At 45.9% G+C, this 19,415-nt stretch overlaps 1 protein-coding gene across 2 annotated transcripts in view; it reads left to right on the forward strand.

The window, feature by feature from the left end:
• The first annotated feature begins 2,687 nt into the window (after positions 1-2,687).
• SMS (spermine synthase) overlaps positions 2,688-19,415 on the forward strand; it is a 49,515-nt gene continuing 32,787 nt past the window's right edge. Inside the window, exon 1 of one of the 2 annotated variants that reach the window (XM_065915880.1) lies at positions 2,688-3,017. In XM_065915880.1, the coding sequence (XP_065771952.1) occupies positions 2,969-3,017 (49 nt within the window). In that variant the 5' untranslated portion in view covers positions 2,688-2,968. Of the gene's footprint in view, positions 3,018-3,642; positions 3,747-19,415 lie in introns of those variants that run through there. The other variant, XM_065915881.1, reaches the window with a different exon arrangement.

Consider the following 19,415-nt stretch of genomic DNA (forward strand, 5'->3'; position numbering starts at 1 on the left):
CGTACTGACTTAATCTTATTGTCACCATCTTCCACCCACCACCACTGCGCCCCCTCCCCACCCCGCCCCGAAGCAACACCTGCAGTGGAATAGCCCTGCAGCGTGGGGATCCACGGGGCATCAGAGAGAGAGGGCTCAGGAAGGACCCCATGTAGCAGAGGGTTCTCTGGGGAATGCTGAAGGAAGCTGGGCGTTGCTCTGGATTGGGTGCTGTCAAGAAGCAGGGGTGAGTCCTGATGGGGTATCTTAGTAACCTTACAGAGAAGGGGGAAGACCAGACTGAGGCTGGGAGTGGTAAAGAAGCCAAAGCCACTCCTAGGAGCCAGGACCCACGGATGTTGGGTGATTTTGGTGCTTTGGACAAGTTCCTGCTCTGTGTTCTCACAAGATTCCAGAGTGGTCCTGTTTTTGTTCAGTCCCATCTTGAACTCAGGGTGGCCTTGTCTGATGTTGGCGTTCTGGGGAATTGTTTGTGTTCAACAGGAGAGTGCCTGGTCAGCTTTTGTCAGATACCAGGCACTGCTTTTCTCTGTCTCAGGCCTCCTTTGGGCCAAGAATAGATGAGGGCAGTCAAGAGGACATTAATCCATGATGTCTACATTTTCACCATTGCCAAGATTTTGTTGATGATGAGGATGTTGCTTTGAAAATTCAGGCTGGAGTTGGGTAAGTCTCTTCTGCTTTTTTTTTTTTTTTGTCTCTTCTGCTTTTTAAAAATTTATTTATTTAAAATGGCTGTACTGGGTCAGATTGTTGCAGTATGTGGGATCTTTAGTCATGGCATGTGGGATCTAGTTCCCCAACCAGGAACTGAACCCAGGTCCCCTGCATTGGGGAACTAGATTCCACACCCCAGCCACTGGACCACCATGGAAATCCCTCTTCTGCTTTTTTGTTGCAGGATAAGTTGCTGAATTCTCTGATGTGACCATAGTTTCACAGAAGACACCAGTCAACTCTAACACAAACAGTTCCCACAAACGAAGTGATTATTTGTCCTCTAACAGACCTTGAAGTGAGGGACCTAGATTATAAAACCCAGGCAAGGAGAACACCTTCCAGAATCCAGATAGGTACTCACAGCCCAGTTGGAGGTATTTAAAAAGGCCTCAAGCCTTTGATTCTTGTCCATGTCCTACTTTTAACAATCTTGCCAGGATCCTGTCGTTGGTAGGTGATACAGGCATTGTAAACATGCTTAAAATTACTCCAACAATGCTGGCTCCATTTCAAGGCCCATTTATCTCTGATGCTATGCTAACAGTATGAAGCATTTCTGTTAAACTCCGCTTTTGTTGTGGCTGTCTGATGAGTTAATGGCACAGCGTCTTGATTTTCCTTTCTGTCTGTTTTGCACCTGCAGAGGCAAGGCCGGGCACTAGCTCTGGCCGCTGTCAGCTTTCCTGCCAAGACACAAGCTGCTAAGCAGGACTGGCTCCATAATTTGCAGGCCCAGTGCGAAATGAAAACAAGGGGCCCCTCGTTCAAGATTTATTAACAATTTCAAGACAGTGAGAGCAGAAAGTTAAACCAAGTACAGGACCCTTTTGAGCCTGAGGAGGCCTGTCTGAGCCCTGCTGCCTCTGCAACATGGCAGACAAGATAACTGGGTTCCCAGGGCCCTAACTCCAGAGGAATGGCCAGAACTGGAGAACATTCCAGGAAGCAAACAGGAGCTGCAGTCTGAAGATTAGAGACTTAAGGCCAAGATAGCAGAATAGCTACTGAAACTGAGGACCCTGGGATCCACAGAAGAAAGCAAACTGTTCAGGGCAACAAACAGGTGACCTGGGCAGGAGAAAATCAATGTGGGGGCTGAAAGCAGATCCAGTTCTTAACAGGATGGTCTATTGAAGGCCTCTGATGAAGAAATTGGCCCAGTTCTTGAAGAAAGGTGAAGGACTCAGCAAAGCAGCCAATAAGGAGTGTTTGCAGAAGAGATAAGTTTAATACCTAGGTTCGCCCTGGGCTTGTAACGAGGAGGTAGAGTTCACTGATCTAGACTTTGTCCAGCCATTTCAGCAATTTCTGAGGAACTTGGGAACGCAGAGAGAGGCACAAAGGACTGATGGGATGATGGAGGCCTTTGCCCAGGGACAGTGTTATCAAGAAGGCTTTAGTGCCCAGATGCTGCTATCCTCTCCTTTGCACATCTTGTTGAATACCAGCTAGAAGCCCGAAGTCATAGAGAAGCCCTCAGGAGAAAGGTTCACTGCCATGAACAGAGCCATCAGTGATGGAGAGCAACTCTAGAAGCTGTCATTTCTCAAATTAACATTAACCACGTTTGCCTCTCACTTGCTTCTTCCCAGTTCCCATTTTTCACACACACAAAAAACGTAGGTACCTAACATGTAATACCCAAGAGCTTCCTATTCGGTGCTGAAACGCAGGGCCGGCCCTGGCTGATGATAATGGCAATGGCAATTCTAATGGATTAAATTGTAGCATCGGAAGAGTTAAGAAAAAGGCGGCAGTGCTTTTAGACTCCAGGGTGGATCCAAGCATTTCATTTTCTTGGCTTGGCCAGGAAATCAGAGGGGCCTAGGCTTGGGGGCCGGTCTGGGGGAAGTGCGGGGGGTGGGCCCCCCGGAAGTCGTGCTGCGCGGTTTAAACCTAAGGTGACCTAACGGACGGCGGGAGCGCCCGCCCGATCCTCGGCGCGGGGCGCGGCCATTGGTGACGCACGCCGGGGAGCACGGCGCCCACGTTTCCACCATTGCCTTCGCGCGGCCTCACACCCGGCGCTCCGAGTCCGGGGCTGCGGGCGTCCTCTCCTCTTCCCTCCCAGAGGCGGGCCCGGCCCCGCCCCCGGCGCCCCGGGTGGCTCCCGGCGGCCCCTCCCACCTCCTACCCTCGGCCTCCCCGGCGCGGCGCACTCCCCGCCGGCCGCAGCCTGACACGCCGCGCGGCCCCCCCAGTCTCCCCGGCCGTCTCCCCCAGGCATGGCCCAGGGCTTCGCCTCACTATGGCAGCAGCACGGCACAGCACCCTCGACTTCATGCTCGGCGCCAAAGGTGAGGGCGCGCGCCCGCCACCTGCCCTGTCGCTCCCGCCGCCGAGCGGGCTGGGGCCGGCGAGGCCGGGCGGGGCGCGCGCCGCGGGCCGAACAATGCGGACGGCCGCGCGGCCCCGGCTCCGGCGCGGGCGTCTCCCCGGCTGCCGCGTGCACCGGCGCCCGCGCGGAGGCCGCGCTCCTCCTCCCGCCGCGCTCGGTCCCGGCGAGGGCGCGGGGCCCGGAGGGGCCGCGCCGGCTCCCTCCTCGACCTGGACCGAGCCGCCCTCCGGGGCCCGGGTCGTCCACCCGCGTCCCACGCGGGATCGGCCGTCCCCGTCGGGGTCCCCTGGCGTCCCCCGCGCGGGAGGAAGACTCCCGGGGGGCCGCGTCCCCCCCGGGGGGCGGGGGGCGTGCGCGGGGGCCGGCCGGTGGGACCGTTCCCCCTTCCCAGTTCCCCGAGGCGCGTAAATTCCCCGGGGGCGGGGGCTCCCCTCGTGGGAGCCGGCCTGGGGCAGGACCGCGCCGCGCTCGCAGAATTCTCAGACAACTGCGTAGGAGACAGATTCCCCCGGAAAGGAACGGGGCAGGGGAAAAGGAAACGATGATTATATTATTATTGGGGGGGGGGGTGAGGTCCGAGCGCGGGAACTGTTAAGTCTGGGGTCAGGGAGGCTTCGAAGACCGCGAGCCGGCCAGAACAGAGGGCTGGGAAAGTCCGGACCGACTGCAGGAATCATGGAGACGAAGGGTATTCTGCACGCTTTTTTCTGGTGCTTCTAAGACGGGGTGGGGGGGAGGGCTGCTGGTCTTTTTTCTGGTGGCTTTTAAACCTGTGAGTGCCGCAGACTTGGATCTGCGCTTCCCGTCCATCCCACTTGGAGCGTCTCACCCAGGTCTTGCTTTTTCACTGTCTTCCTCCCTATTGGTTAGAGCCACCTTTTCTATTACTGTTGAAAACATTACTTTCACACTTTCTCTCCCCTCCCCCGCTTTTGTTTTTTAAACTTCTGAGTACTCACTTAGCATTTCTCCCCCAATGTAAATGTTTTCCAAAGGCATAAGATGAGAGGGGGAAAATAAGACTTTAGGGACAGAAGGAAGACCTACGTTTGCGTCGTGTCTTGACTGGCTCTGCTTGTGACTTTCTCGACCTTTCTGAGCCTTGGAACAATGGAGGACAGTGCACACTTCGTAGGGCTCCCCCGCCCCGGACTTTGAATGGAGTTTCCGTAAAACACTGCAAGGTAGTTAAGTAGTTATCAGTTTATTTGGGTGGTGGGGAAGTGACAAAGAGAAAAAAGCATTTCTTAGTTCGCTCTTTTCTGGTGTGAGGCTGGAGATGGCTGCGGAGAATCAGGAGATGAAATGGTGATTGCAGATAGCTAAAAAGGTTTTGTTGAGTAATTAGCCTGCTAGCTGTAGGGCTTAGTGAAGCTTCTAGTATACACAACTGAGGGGTGAGGAGAGTGAGGCTTGAGGAAGAAATAGTGGTTCAAGGTCACTTAGCTGCTAAGTTGAGTTTTTGGTGACAAGCATGTATGAACACTCACCTGTTAGCATTGAGCGTGGGTTTTCTAGGCTCTCAGGAGGGTAACGATGAGGCTGGAAGATTTTGGCACTTCCCTCAATCTGAGTGTCTTTGCTTGAAGCCTTAAACACTTTTCAGCTTAATTCAGGTCCTTCCCAATGGCCTTCTGTGTTCCTTTGTAGAAGCCAGGGAAAAATCGAGAGAACTTGTACATTTGGGGCAGTCACTGGCTAAAGAGGGAGAGAGAACTCTGGACCTGCAGTTTGGAAGGGAGCAGGAGAATCTGGCAGGTTCGAAGTTGGTGAGGTGTGGAAGTAGCATCTAAATAATTTAGTTGTGTGCCGAGAAAGTTTAAAAAAAAAAAAAAAGATTGAGAATTCCCAGCCAGTTACTCTTAATTCCCAGATTGTTTTCATCTTCAAGATGAAAAAGTTTTGATGGCAAGGTGAAGAAAGAGATACTAAGGGGACATGTTGAGTATGCATCTGTGTTAGATCTTGAGTCCCTGCAGAACTGTTTTGGGAGAACAAGAGCCCTGATTCTTATTGTATTCCCCCATCACTTGATTTTGGGGGAAGGTATGTCACCCTTGCTGTCCTTAGGTGTCCACCCTTGTAAAATAAAGGGATCTGGCTAAACTAGGATCAAAGTTTTTGGTTCTCATTAAGGGGCACTTGGTGAGAAGTCTACCACCTGTGAGGTCTCCAAAAACATTTATTTTAATTGATAATAATGAGTCAAAAGATATTAACTCTTGGCATGTGAGTATTGGATGTGACTCAAGGGTGAGTCAAATGCCTGTGGAGCCTGGAATCATGTTCTTTTTCCCGTTTGTCAGTAATCCTTCCTAATGCTCCAGTTCCATGATGTGATTTTAATGGAATTAAACTTTTGCTGTGTTGCGATTTTGTATAACTTCAGTTACCAGTGCAAGCCAGCTAGTCTAGTACCCAGCAGGTCCTGGGCCATTGCAGCCAATTATAAGTTGGGCCTGGTGGTGCCTGTTTAGATCTGGTTGATGAGGTAACTCAGGAATTTTTAGTTTCTGCTGGAAAAAAAAAATCTCAACTTTGATCTTGTAAGTGAAGTATTCGACTTTGAAGACCCTTGAGCCGGGAAAACACTTTGTGATTTCTCAGCCTGAGGCTAACAAGAATAAACATGTCCCACATTGGTATAGCTTAAGCATCTCTGGGCAGGTGGAGGACATGTGGTTCGTTTACATCAGGCAGCCAGCAAGTGTGCTTTATAGATAGAGGAGAGTGAGGTACACATTAACCTCCACCTGCCCTGGAAAGGTAGCAGTCTTCTTTTTCGTGTCCATTTCGTCCCTGGGCTGGGAGTATCTTTGAAAGCTGACCTTCATGATCTGGGATACAGACCTGTTGATTCTTACAGATGTTTGAGAAGTACTGGTTAAATACAATACCTGGTTGGTGTTATGTTAAAGGTGGAAAGCTAGTTCAAGTCCACTAGAGGAAAACCAGGCACACATTTACCTTTAGAATGTGGAGAATGGGTCCTGAGTGGGGAAATGTGGCCAATGCTATTGGGTCCGCCTTTTGGACCACTGATCTATAGTTTAGGTAGGGAAACAAAGTGACTTGTGTCATTCAAATGAACAAATTAGTTTCATAACAAAAATCTTATTTAATAAATTAAGAACATGGATGTTCGCTGATGGCTTTGTGGTAAGGATTCTGGGCTTTCACTGCCATGGTTTAGGTTCAATCCCTGGTTGGGGCCTGAGATCCTGCAAGAGGGTGCCACTGCCAAAAACAAACACAAAACAACATAAGTCTCCTTGGGAATTAAGGGCTTAGCCAAAAAAGGTGTAGGATAGAGGTTCTTAAATTGTATTGCCTTTAACCCTCATTGGGAAAGCCTGTGGAACGCTTCTCAGCATAATAATTTTAAATGTGTAAAATAACCCATTTTTTTAAAAAAAGAACATCTTCAAAATAAATCCTCTAATATGTGGCATAGGAAATAGTAATATATGCTTCTTTAGTAACGCATTAAAATATAGTCTAGCTTTGGGCCTCATAATTTCCATAATTTTGAAGTAGAGCCATGAAAATTGGTATTTCAGCTGTTATTTGATAAGGAAAAACGGTACTTCTGTTGTGACAATGGCCAGGTAGTTGGTAATGTGTGGTTTTACAAGCAGCAATGAATAAAATGTTAAGTTTCAGTTAGTGAAAATAAGGATGTATGTTTTTCTCATATGTGTCCACAGAGCCCCTGATTTGTGTCCAGTGGCCCTTTGGGAGTCCGTCAACCCATAGATCCTAGGAGCTAGAGAGAGGACCGGGACTGTCATTTCTCTGTATTGTTCCTTTTGGGAGGAGGTTAGGACTTCCCTGGTAGCTCAGACTGTAAAGCGTCTTCCTACAATGAGGGAGACCTGGGTTCAATCCGTGGATCGGGGAGATCCTCTGGAGAAGGAAATGGCAACCCCCTCCAGTACTCTTGCCTGGAAAATTCCATGGATGGAGGAGCCTAGTGGGCTACAGTCCATGGGGTCACAAAGAGTCAGACACAACTGAGCGACTTCACTGCGCTTCACTTCCACCAAAGCCAAAGCTGTAAGCAAATATCCCTGCTGCTTCAAAACATCTTTTTGAAAACATGAAAGCCAATGTTTACTAATTGTCTCCTGGGCTAGGCACTGCCCTAAGCTCAGAAGATATTATTTTACGTAATCTTCACAACAACCCTATCTGGTGGGTTCTCTTATCCCCATTTTAAAGGTGAATACATGAGCACATTGAAGTTTTTTCTCTTAAGTGGGGTATCTGTGATTCAGAGCCCTGTTTCTCTGATTCCAAGGCCTTTTTGTTCATTCTGCAGCTGTGAAGCCTCTGAGTTGAGGCGGTGCTTCTCAGTGGCCTTGTCCCCTGCGTTCCCTCCACCCATTTATCACTGTTTCCTCAGTTCGGTGAGGCGCTATCAGCATCTAGTAGGCCAAGGATGCTGCTAAGCATTGCCAAGCCGTCATATCTGTGGTGCTGAGGTAGAGAATCCCCAGTGTAAGTTCTAACCAAGTTGTGATCTGGGTGGCAAATCATTAGCAAAATTTCCCTGGTTCTTTTTGGAAGTCTCCACGGGGCCGGCGGGGTGGAGGATGGGCCTTACCTTCCCCTGAGGTTTGCACTGAGGTCGGTGTGCACTTGGTACCCAGCAAAGCCTGTGGCTTCAGGTGACCCTCCCTCCCTGAGCTCCTGAACCATCGACCTCTCCACCAAGCTCCTGCTCTTGCATGTGTTTACTGAGCTGCTTTCTGGTGGAAACATATCATCTTTGTGTATTTTCAGTAGCTATAACTATAAGCATAAAACTTAAACCAGTTTTGATTGCATCTGGCTTTTTTGTTCTTTTGTTCAAGAGTAGAAAAAGCTTTCTCCCTACCCCTTCAGCATTATCATTATCTTTGTCCCATTACACTTTATCCGCCACCGTGACACCACCCACACCCACACCCCTGCTTTAACAATGAAACTTGGGGCGGCTGCTGAGTGGGGAAGAGGCATTCACAGGCCCCACGCTAGACTGACATGAATCACAATCTTTGAGGGCTGGGTAGTACCTGGAAATTTACATTTTTAACCAGCTTTTCTCCCAGCAATTCTGATGCTGATTAAGTATGAGAACCATCACACAGTAATAGGATCCTCATTAAAGACAAAAAACCCCTTGTAGCAGAAACCATCCTGTGGATTGTACCTGCTACCATCTCAAATTCCTTGCTCACCTTTTCCCTGGCTACTGTTCTTGGCCACAATCTCTCAACTTGTCTCCCTTGTTGGGGAAGGGCTCAGTCGACAGATCCCTGTCCCTTTTCCCATTTCAAAGCCCTCCTTTGACTCCTCATCACGCTACAGAATGACTTGAGACTCCTTATCAGCACTTGCAGGGTCCCTGAAGGTCCATTTCTACCCATTCTGTATCCTCACCCAACACACACTTGAGTCTCACACTCCTTGTGCTTCCACATAGCACCTGGACTTAGAATTAATTTTCTAACAGCCCCAGGGAAGGTATTTTCTGTGTTACGTAGATATTCTCTCATACCTTAATTGTCTTTGAAAATGTTTTCTAGTCTGCCTGGGGAGGTCCCTCCTCGGAGTCAGCCTACGTTTGGCATGCTCTTCACTCCCAACTCTGCAAGACTCTTAAGAGCTCTGATGGTGCTCTATTTGACCCCAGGCTGAATAATTGCACATTGCTCGGAATTCATCTTGTGAGCTTGCCATTTAAAAATTGTGTAAACCTTAATGGTTTTTTCAAGTACAGTTCTGAAACTATACCCATATCTTTACGCCTCCAGAGATAGCATATGGTAAAATTGCTAATACTTTTGCTTTATATAAAAAATCCTCATCTAGTTCTTACTTGGTAGTTCTCTAGTTGTTTTAGATGCTTTGGAAAGGATGATAGCTGTTGAGGAAATTGACTCCATAATCCAGGTATTAGGAATAATCCCCACCCCAGCTAACAAGAGGTTTTTTTTTTTTTTTTTTTTTCCAAGTAATCTGAGGCTCTGCAGGTGGTGGTTTCTTAAAAAGTGTTTTCCAGTTTAATAACCAACTGGTAGATGGTTTGTCTTGTGGGTTTTTTGTTTTATTTTTGTGGGGGAAAGCTGGTTTCATTTTGCAGTGGAGGAGTTACCAGTTTGGAATCTTCTTTGTCTTCTATTTGTTTTTTTGTTTGTTTGTTTTTTTGGCTAACCTATGCAGCACGTGGGATCTTAGTTTCCTGACTGGGGATCGAACCCCCACCAGAGTCTTAAGCATTGGCCTGCCTGGGAAGTCCCTCTTTGTATCCTCTTAATTGTATAATGCAGATGGTTTTCTTTGAAGGCCTTCCCTACCTTCTTGGGAGGTAGCCTGAAGTGCTGTGGTCTCTGAAAACTTTGAAAAGTTAGAGCTTTTGGTGTTGAACTTGGGACCATGGAAAGATTTGGAATTATGGACTTTGTAATTTGAATTGAGACCACCGTGGTTATAGTAACCCTTGGCAGGTAGGGATTAGTTTGAAAGTTACTGGATTGTGGTTGAGCATCTGTTTAGACACGTGTTCAAGAAAGCTATTATTGAGTTTAGTTTTTGGAGTCACGCATGTTCTGGGCGTTTTAATCCACCATTTCACTGCAGTTGTAACCTAAACCTGCTGGTGTGCGCTGTGGCTCCAACCACCATTTCATGGTAGTTTAATTACAGGCTCAGTTCTTTTGAAAAGTCGGGAAACCTCCTCAATTGAATTCTGCAAACCAAGTATGTAAACCATTGCACAAATGCTCTTTTAAACCCTTACAGCTAGGCACTTTTCCAGACCCCAGGAAAAAGACAACTCTGCAGCCCTAAGTTGTGGTGGGCTTGCATTTCGTTAAACTGCCGATGTCGCTTGTGTTCTGGAAAGAGCCCCTGAACTAGTGGCTGTACTTGTGATGAAAGATATTTATGCACTAAGTTGCAGAGTCAAAAGGAGCTGGTAAGATCCAGTAGCATATTCTGGGATCCTGAGCTGACTTGACCCCCTGGGTAGTTTCCCATGTGCCTTAATTTCACCCTTTGCATAAAGGCGCCAATGATACCAGAATCCCACACATTGTGCTGTTGGGTGGGATGTCCAATAAAATATCTGGAAGAGTGTCAAGCGATACATAAAACACTTCACACTAATTGCAATACTTAGCGCTGAGCACTTTGAAATTCTGCCAGTGGGTAAAGAAGATGAGTTATAAAGAGGTGTGAATTTCACTTACTGAAAGATAAGGAAAGTTTTGCTGGCAAAAGAATAGGCAGAAAGTAAAGGGTTGGCTTGTGATTTGAAGGTTGGTCTGCTTAAAGGACCACTCTAAGTTACTAAAGCAGAAGTTTAAGAAGCCATTTTGATTTTTAAGATAACACTTCCTTGGGTTTCTGTTGCATGACTCTTTTCCCCTGGAATGGAAATTTCTCCTGTGAGACTCCTGAGCAGTTTCTAGGCTACTGTTACATTTAACACCAAATGCAGATCACGGTGGTCAAGCAGTACTGATAGGATAATGGGCATTCTGAATTTCTAGAAAATATCAAAAGAGATCTCAAACTGTGTTCAGCATGGGGCCCTTTCTCTTTTTTTATTGAGGTGTGTTGACACATAACATTGTATTCATTGCAGTGTACAGCATCATAATCCGATATGTGTATATATTGAAAAATGATCACTGCAGTAAGTCTAGTTAACATCTAGCACCATACATAATTTGAAAATTATTTTTTCCTCTGGTTAGAACTTTAACATCTCTTCTTAGTAACTTGCAAATATGCAGTATGGTGTTAACTCTAGTCACCAATGCATAGTCACCATGCTGTGCATTACATCCTGTGACTGACTAATGGGACCCCTTTTCTTAGAACCAGTGCTGTGGATCACACTTGGGAAAACAGTAGGGGTTTAACACTGACTTTTTGAACTGTTTAATGCTATAGCTAAGTGGCCCAGTTAGTTCTGGGGTTGTAGGAAGAGTCGTGGGCCTGTCAGTCCAAGTGTTTGATGTTCCTAAATGGGGTCTGTCTAGGTTGGAGAGAAAAAGAGCTTAACATCAATTTTTTTGTTTGGAATATGATAGGTCATTTAAAAAGAAAGCATTTTGCGAATGTTAAACTATTTAGAGTTTGCATGCATATTTTTTTTCTTTGCATAGAGGATATGGCTTTCCTTGAAGAAACTGCCAAAGCTGTTCAAGTAATGGTTTATACATTTGTCTTTTTAGGTGTTTTCGTTTTAAGTTATGTGCTCATTTTAGACTACCTACAAGGTGTAGGGAAAATGGGGAAAAACCCAGATCTCTGATCTTATGACAAGTAGATAACCACTGTTGATGTGTTGGTATGTGAAGCAAATGGCTTATTCTCGTCCCATATGTAACTCAAGGAGAACACTGGGCTGAGATGAAAAGCACTGGATCTTTGGAGCCCAGTTGCTTGACTTTGGATCCCAGCTTTACCATTAATTTAATAGCTCTGTCACCGTGGGTACATCTCGATGCCTTGGCCTTATTGAGCTGGCTGCACTTTCAGTACTTTGTTGAATGGCAGCAGTGAGAGCAGACATTCTTGCCTCCTTACTGATAGCATTCTGTCCATTAACGTTAAGTACGATGCTGGTTGTAGGTTTTTTGTAGATTATTCCTTATCAAGTTGTGGACATGCCCCTCTGTTCTTATTTTCTGGGAGCTTTTATTTTGCATGGGTGTTGAAGTATATCAGATACTTTTCCTCATCAGTTGATACCATGTGTTTTTCTTTTCTTCCTTAGTTTATTAATATGGTACATCAAATTGATTTTTTAAAAAAGTATTGAACTTGTATACCTGGAGTAAACCACATTTGGTCATGGTACATAATAATTTTCCTATATTGCTAAATTAATTAAGGAATTAAAGAATTTGTTAAAGATTTTTGTGTTTCTATTCACGTGGGGCATTGGTCTGGTCTGTAGGTTTCTCTTTTGGGGCTAACTTTGTCTTGTTTTGCTGTTAGGATAACGGCTTCATAAAATGAATTTGGAAGTGTTTTCTCCTTTTTTATTTTCAGTAAGAGATTATGTAGAATTGCTGTTTACTTCTTTAAATGTGTGGTAGAATTCTCTAGTGAAACTATCTGGGCCTCAAGATTTCTTTTATTTGGAATTTTAAAATTTCAAGTTCAATTTCCTTAAGTTATAGGGCTGTTCAGATTACCTGTTTCATATTGGTTGTGGTTTGTGTTTTTTGAGGAATTAGTTCATTTCCTTAAATTGTCAAATTTATAGTTTATAGTGTTTATAGTTGTTTGTAGGATTCCCTTATTATCCTTCTGGTGTTTGCAGCATTTGGAATGATAGTTCTTCGGTTCCTAATACTGGTAATCCGTTTTTTTTTCCATCAGTCTTGCTAGAGTTTGTTAATTTTATTGACCTTTTCAAAGAAGCAATTTTTTGCTTCACTGATTTCTCTATAGTTTTTTGCTTTCAGTTTCATCGATTTCTGCTGTTATCCTGTTCCCTTCCTCTGCTTGGTTTGGGTTTTTTTAAATTTATTTTTAACTGAAGGATAATCACAATATTGTGTTGGTTTCTGCCATACATCACCATGGTTGCTTTGGGTTTATTTTTTGCTTTTTCTGAGTTCTTGAAGTGGGAGCATAGCTTCATGATTTGAGACTTTAAAATGAAGGCTGGTACTTTCAAATACTCTTAACTCTCTAGTGTGAGGCTATTCCTATTAGTTACTAATGTAACTTTTATGTTTTCCTTAAAATGCAGGGTTCTTAGTTATGCAGGTTATTAGCTGTTATTTTTTTCCATATTTAGTAAGTTGCTAAGTTAAATGTAGAAAATGTCCCTCAGATTATTCCAGTCTCTAATTCTAGAATGTCATTTCTGGAAATTCAGCTTGTTGAATTACAGCTGAGCATCCCCGTGCTTGTTGTTTAAGAATTTAGAGTTGGGAAAAATCTCAGACTTGGGGTCAGCAAACTTAGGCCCTTGGACCAAATCCTGCCCTTCTGGCATCTTTTTGTACCAAACTCCAACTCCGAATGATTTCTGCCTTTTTACTTTTTTTAATTTCCAGCAACGCTGCAAAGGCTTGTGGGATCTTAGTTCCCACACCAGGGAATGAACCCAGGCCTTTGGCAGTGAAAGTGCCTGGTCCTAACCACTGGACTACGAGGGAGTTCCCTCTGCCGTTTTAAAGGGCAGTAAATCAGTTGCATACAGATGTTTGTGACAGGACCCAACTCAGCCTGCAGAGCCTGTCGTCATTTCTGTGTGGCCCTTCACAGAGCAAGCCTGCCTGCTCACCGCTGCCTTTAGACCTCTAAGCCAGCTTCAGAGGCGTCTGGAAAATGTGCACGTGCAGGTCCCAGGTGCCTCGCCATCTGTCCTAGCACGTGCCCCTCCCCGTGCCCTCTTTGTTGTTGTGCCATTCTCCAGCCGCACTCACTTTGCAGGCACCTCCTGGGCCCTTCTGAGGCGGGCAGACTTGGGTGTCAACTTGGCTGAGTGTGGCCTAGCCAAAGCCAGAGCAAGGGAGGGTGCCCGGGCTGCCTCGGGGCATTTCTGACATGAATGTGATTTTTGACATCCGAGTTCACAAAGTCCAAACTGCTTTATCTCCGGAAATCGTATTTCATGGTTGATTTGCAGCCTAGCATAGAAACTCTGGCAGAAACCGTAGCATTTTTTTTTTTTTATAGCAACATACATGTTTTTCATAATAGGTCTGAGCTGAGAGAGAGCCTGCCCACCTAAAGTTAGTGGGAAGAAAGCTGGATATTCATATTGTTTAAGTGATTGGAAAGCTTATTTCATCCTTCCTGGACTTAAAAAAAATGTCCTAGCTTTTCTACTTTGGGAAAGAAATCTTGTTCTCCTTCTGAGTGGAGCCGAAGGCCATGCCTCCCTGGGTCAGCCTGTCAGGTGCCCTCCTGCCGCTCTGGGAGGTGAGGGGGAGGTGGCAGGCGGTGGCTGAACCCCTCCATGCCCCGCGGTGGACAGCAGTGTTGAACTAAAGTATCGTAGGAGCTGCTCTGTCCTCCTGGGCCAGGTGCCTCCGGTCTTCTGTCCTCTAACCTCAGACCCTGTCCTTCCCGTCTTGCCACCTGCTTGTCCTTTTGGGGGTGCTGCTGGGCCTGCTTCACCTCCCTTGAACTTCCCCTTCCTGTCTGTCAGGGTGAGCCTGGCCCTCCGAGAGGGTTTATTGTGCCCTTGTCCTCTGACCTGATGATCTTCCCTTAGTCTCCTCCACACCTCCGGGCCGGTTGCCTTCTTTCTCCCCTGAAAGCCAGGGCCATAGCGTTTCTCCAGCGGCTCCCAGGAGAGGGCAAGCGGCTTGATGTTCAGCACCTCGTGGCCACGAACAAGAAGTGTCAACTCCCCCACCACCCAAGGAAAGCCAGGCTTTGGCCTAATCTCCGTTTTCTCTGCTTCATTTTGTAAGTCTTGGTTTTAGCCTCCCACGTGGGCTCAGTCAGGATGTGAGGACGGGAGACTCGGAGCCACGTGCCACCTCTGGGGCGGGAGGTCCCCCTCCCTTTGCCCACTGAGGCTTGTGGGTGTTGGCTGTACTTTGAGAAGTCTCCTAGTCTTCAGGGAAACGGCCGTGCCAGGAAGAAGAGCTACACTCTGGTATTACTATTAGTGTTCTGGTTCCAGAGTGTAGAGGGATGACAGTTGTGTCTCATAGATTACTCTTTTTTTTAAATCCTCCTCTAGCTTCTTAAGGAGATTGTTTCTGAGTTGCTGTTACTTTAAAGTAGAGCCAGGCTCCTGCCACCTCCCCAGTAGGTGCTGGAGGCCCACATGGCTGTGGGAGATGCCCTTTTCACTGCTCCTGCGGTGGGAAAGGGGAGGCCGGGTGGTGAAGCAATTAGCAACGCGTTGACAGTATCCTGAGTGCACCACAGTGTGAGTTTTAAGAAACAGTCATTGTGGCTGGGACTGTAAACAGTCCCATATGGTTTTCCTTAACATACGTTTGCATGAAAAGAGCTAGGGTGTTATTTCTGTGTTGTATGGCTGTCAGTTCAACTTCAATAGGTCCTTTGCTTACTGTCATGAGTAATTTTTTCCTGATGTAGTTTTTCTTCTCTGTGTATGTCAGAAACTGTGCTCTGAAAATATGCCCAAAGTGTTGATGTCATTGTCCCTTTCAGAATTCTGCAGCCCCACCCTGCTGCTGGGATTTTTTTATTTTTTTATTGAGGCAATTGTAACTGACAGAACATTTCAGGTAATGATTCAATAAGTGGAAATATTGCAAAATGATTGCCCAATATCTGCTTAACATCCATAAGCACACATAATTACAAATTACTTCCCTTGTGATGAGAACTTTTCAGGTCCACTCTCCCAGCAGCTTTCAAATATACAGTACAGTATTCATAACTGAACTTCAATGCTGTGATCAAACCCAAGGCACTGACGTGGGCTGCACACACGTGTTAGTGGCAGGAAACCATCTCCAAGGACTCAGACAGCATCTACATGAGGCAGCCCTTCAAACACATGCTAAATGATGAGGTTGGGGATTGGTGGGGATGGGTACAGAAGACCACCCCTTGCGACCCCTTTGAACTGGTGCCTGTTTTTTTTCTTTTTCTTTTCCTTTGGCTGAGTGGCTTGCAGGATCTTAATTCCCTGACCAGGGATTGATCCGGCACCCCCTGTAGTGGAAGCTTGAAGTCTTAACCAGTGGACTGCCAGGGAAGTCTCTGGGGCCCCTCTTATGGTTGATTGAAGGGTAGAAACTGGTTTCTGGAAGTTTGCTGCCTTGATCACCCCCCAGTAACTGAGAGTGTGAAAGTGCTGTTTGTTTGTTTGAATGTTTTTGGACCACTTTACTGAGAGATATGACTCATACAATTGCTTAATTAAAGTTCAGTAGTTTTTTATTATATTCCAAGTTGTGCGACCATAACCACAATTTTAGAACATTCTCGTCACTCCAGGAAGAAACCCTATGCCCCTTTGCCATCACTCCATTCATTCCTTCTAGATCCCTATATGCCAGGGCCTGGCAGCCACGAATTTGCTTTTTGTCTCTAGGGATTTGCTTTTCCTGGCCATTTCATTTAAATGGAATCATACAATGTGTGGTCCTTTGTGCCTGGCCTCTTCCGCTTAGCATGTGTTGTAGCTTATGTCAATATTGCATTCCTTCTGTGGCAAAATAATTGTCCACGGTGTAGATAGTATCACACTTTGCTTATTCATTTATAACTTGATGGGCTGTTGGGTGTTTTCACTTTCTGACTGTGAGTCATGCTGCTTTGAACATTCCTGTTGGCGTGGGTTTTGTGTGATGAGATTAATCATCCTGCAGCTGTTACAAAGGGGGACTATATGACCAAGTTGTTGAACCTAAGACAGACCGAGGAAGCACCTGCTTGACCTTCACTTTAATCCCTGGAAATGAATTAGGTTTTTGAATGTCTGAGATGTCTTCTGATACACAGACCCATTGTTAAAATTAAATTTTTGAAAAATATAACTTTAAGTGTGTTTTTGATAAACTTATGAAGACATCTGTTTATCGTTTAATTTCAGTAATGTGGCCTTGTTGCTTCTGCCTCACAATATTCTTTTTTTTAAAATCTAGCATATTCAGTGTGTGTTCAAAGGATGTTGTTCCTGACCCCTTAGGCTGTCAGCTGGGGTGGAACGGGTCCCATAAGGAATGCTCATTCTATTTTGTTGTTCTCAGAGTGGTTATGCCAGTGGGGTTGGTAACTCTGGAAGGTTTTTTTTTTAACATGGTATATTTTATATAGAGTAAACTTTAGTGTCCAGTTTTGAGTTGTGACCAAAGCATATGGTCCTGCGAACACACCACTGTGAAGATGAGGATACCTGAGAGTACTTTTAAAGCAGATACTTGACTGATTTCCAACCGTATATGGAGTCCCTTTTTCTTTGCTCCCTCTTTTAGGGGTCTGTCAAGAAGACCAGAAAGCTGGTCAGCCGCACAGCCCAAGCCTGGCTCTTAGTTTCTCTGACACATCAGTCTCGGGTTTGGAAAGGATACCTGCCTTTATGCTTCCTCTTGTGGGGAGCTGCAAACAGATCTGCCAACAGCTTCAGGGCCATCCTCCCGCAGAGAGAGTGCAGATGTCTGAAAACAGGAGGCGGGGGTAGGGGTGGGCTCTCTGACCTGGATGTGTGTGGAGGAGGTTGTTCAGAGGGCGCCTGATACCAAGTATCAGGGAGGGAAGGGAGCTCTGGAAATTCCAGAGTCTGGGGGAAGGAGGCTGGGTTTGGGGCCTCACCTCTTGGGCATGGTGCAACCATGGAAATAATTAACAACCTCTTGAAGCTTAAATTACTCGAGCTTTGTGGGAGAGATCTAGGAGACAATAAAGTTGGGGGGCGGGGCGGTCCTAATTTTTATAAACCAGGTGCTGCTTAAATGTGGGCGAGCAGAAAGGAACACAGCCTAATTATGCAGAGGGGACTAGTGGGGTTGTGGCAGGGCGGTGGCCCCGCAGAGGCAGAGACTGGGCGTTGTGCAGCTTAAAGCCCTCACACTTGAGGTCCTGAATTTTCCTCGTTGAAGTATTTGAAGTCAGAAAAGACTTAAAGGTGCAAGTCACGGTCATGGGGTAGAGTCCAGAGTTTTCCTAAACGTGTGAGAATTGCTTATTTTCTGAGGCCAGCCTCTCTAATGGAATTCACTTAGTTAAGGCGGTTACCGTATCTTACTCTTAAAGCTGAAGAAGTGGAACTCTAACCAGAGCATATTTCCCTGCCTTTTTGCTGGGGCACCAAGTGTTGTAGGATTTCATTGGCAGGATTGGGCTAGTAAGCTTGGCTGGTGTAAGTACATGGCTGATGTACTTAACTTATGTCCACAGGCCTGCCCACCTTATGGATCAATGATTAAATGGCAGTGCCTGATTTTGAGGGATCGAACATCGGGGCAGGGTCCTTATAGGGACCCTGTGAAGGGTCGTCTCCTTTTTTACCATTTGAAGAAATGAGGTGTGTAAGTGAGGGCTGTCCTGACCAGTGAGTTTGAGTGGTGCAGAGAGACTCTGGTGGGGGACTCGGGGGAGAAACTGGGGCGTTGGTTCAGGCAATCTTAAGTGGCAGGGTTATTAACCATTGGTGGGAAGGAGTAGGGAAGTCTGAGCTGGGTTTTGATTCCAGATCAGGACAGTGTGGTGAGCATTTGGGCGGGAAGAAGGTTCCAGCTGGATATACAGATTTGGGATTCGGCCAGGGTAAGAGTAGTGAGGTTCATTCTCCCGAGAGAGGCCCATAAATGGGTCTCTGGGACAAAATGAGGCAGGGAGATGAAACCTACTCTTCCCTGGCCTTCTTTTGATAGTGGTGTATTTAATTTGGACCAGACCCCCAAGTTGATTCCTCTTAAGTTCTTGTTGAATAAACACACACAAAGTGGGCAGTGGTCTGGAAATGAGGACATTGAGTTGCCCGTTGGACAAAGGACACATTTTGCCCTGGGACAGCTCGCTGTGTTGCTGAGCACTGTGGAAGGCTCTGTCTGAGTGCTTCGCTAGTTACACATCATTCTTGCTTGGGCAGAGTTTTCTAAGAGCTTGTGTCAAACAACATTTTTATTAGCCTAGTTTGGATTACCATGTCCACTTGAGTCTGGTGTGCTTATATTTCTTTTATCATTGAATCTATTTTCACATTTTCTGATTTGTAGGCATTTATGACATTGCTGTCTTGTATTCCCAAATTTGGGTAATCATTCACATCATATTTTCAACCCAAGTTGAGTAACTCTGTTACAGCAAATACATTTTGTTTGGTCATGTTACGTGTTCCTTACTAGACAGGCATAGAGGTTGCAATTGGATAATTAATTGCAGAGCATTGGCTCCAGCTATAACCTATGGCTATAGCTAGCAGGGAGTTTGGACTTTTTTCAGGCCCCCTGTTATTGTTGAGGATCTGTTTCTATCTGATAGAACCTTTTGGTGACTTGAGTGTGGTTAGTTTGGAGATAGTGGGGAGTTTGGTTTTCTTTTTTGTATCTAGTGGTTTAGATCAGTGGTTGTCAAATATGGCTGCACATTGGAATTTCCCAGGGAGCTTTAAAAGTGTGATGCCTGGATCCCACCCTCAAAGTTTTCTATAATCGGTGTAGGATGTGGCATCAGAAGTTTTATAATTCCACAGGTGGTTATAATGCACAGCTAGGATTATGGAAACTACTGGTCTGGATGTTCCAACAAGATACAAAAATAGGATGATTAATTTAGCCAAATGAATTTTTCATTTGACCCACAAAACATTTATTGAGCACTTGAGATCAAGAGGACCAAGGAGGCCACCTTGTTAAGGCTATTGGAACTCATTTCTTTGACTTCCAGTTTTCATTTTAAGAAC

Source organism: Muntiacus reevesi, chromosome X (genome assembly GCF_963930625.1).
Source record: "Muntiacus reevesi chromosome X, mMunRee1.1, whole genome shotgun sequence".
Lineage (NCBI taxonomy): Eukaryota > Metazoa > Chordata > Mammalia > Artiodactyla > Cervidae > Muntiacus > Muntiacus reevesi.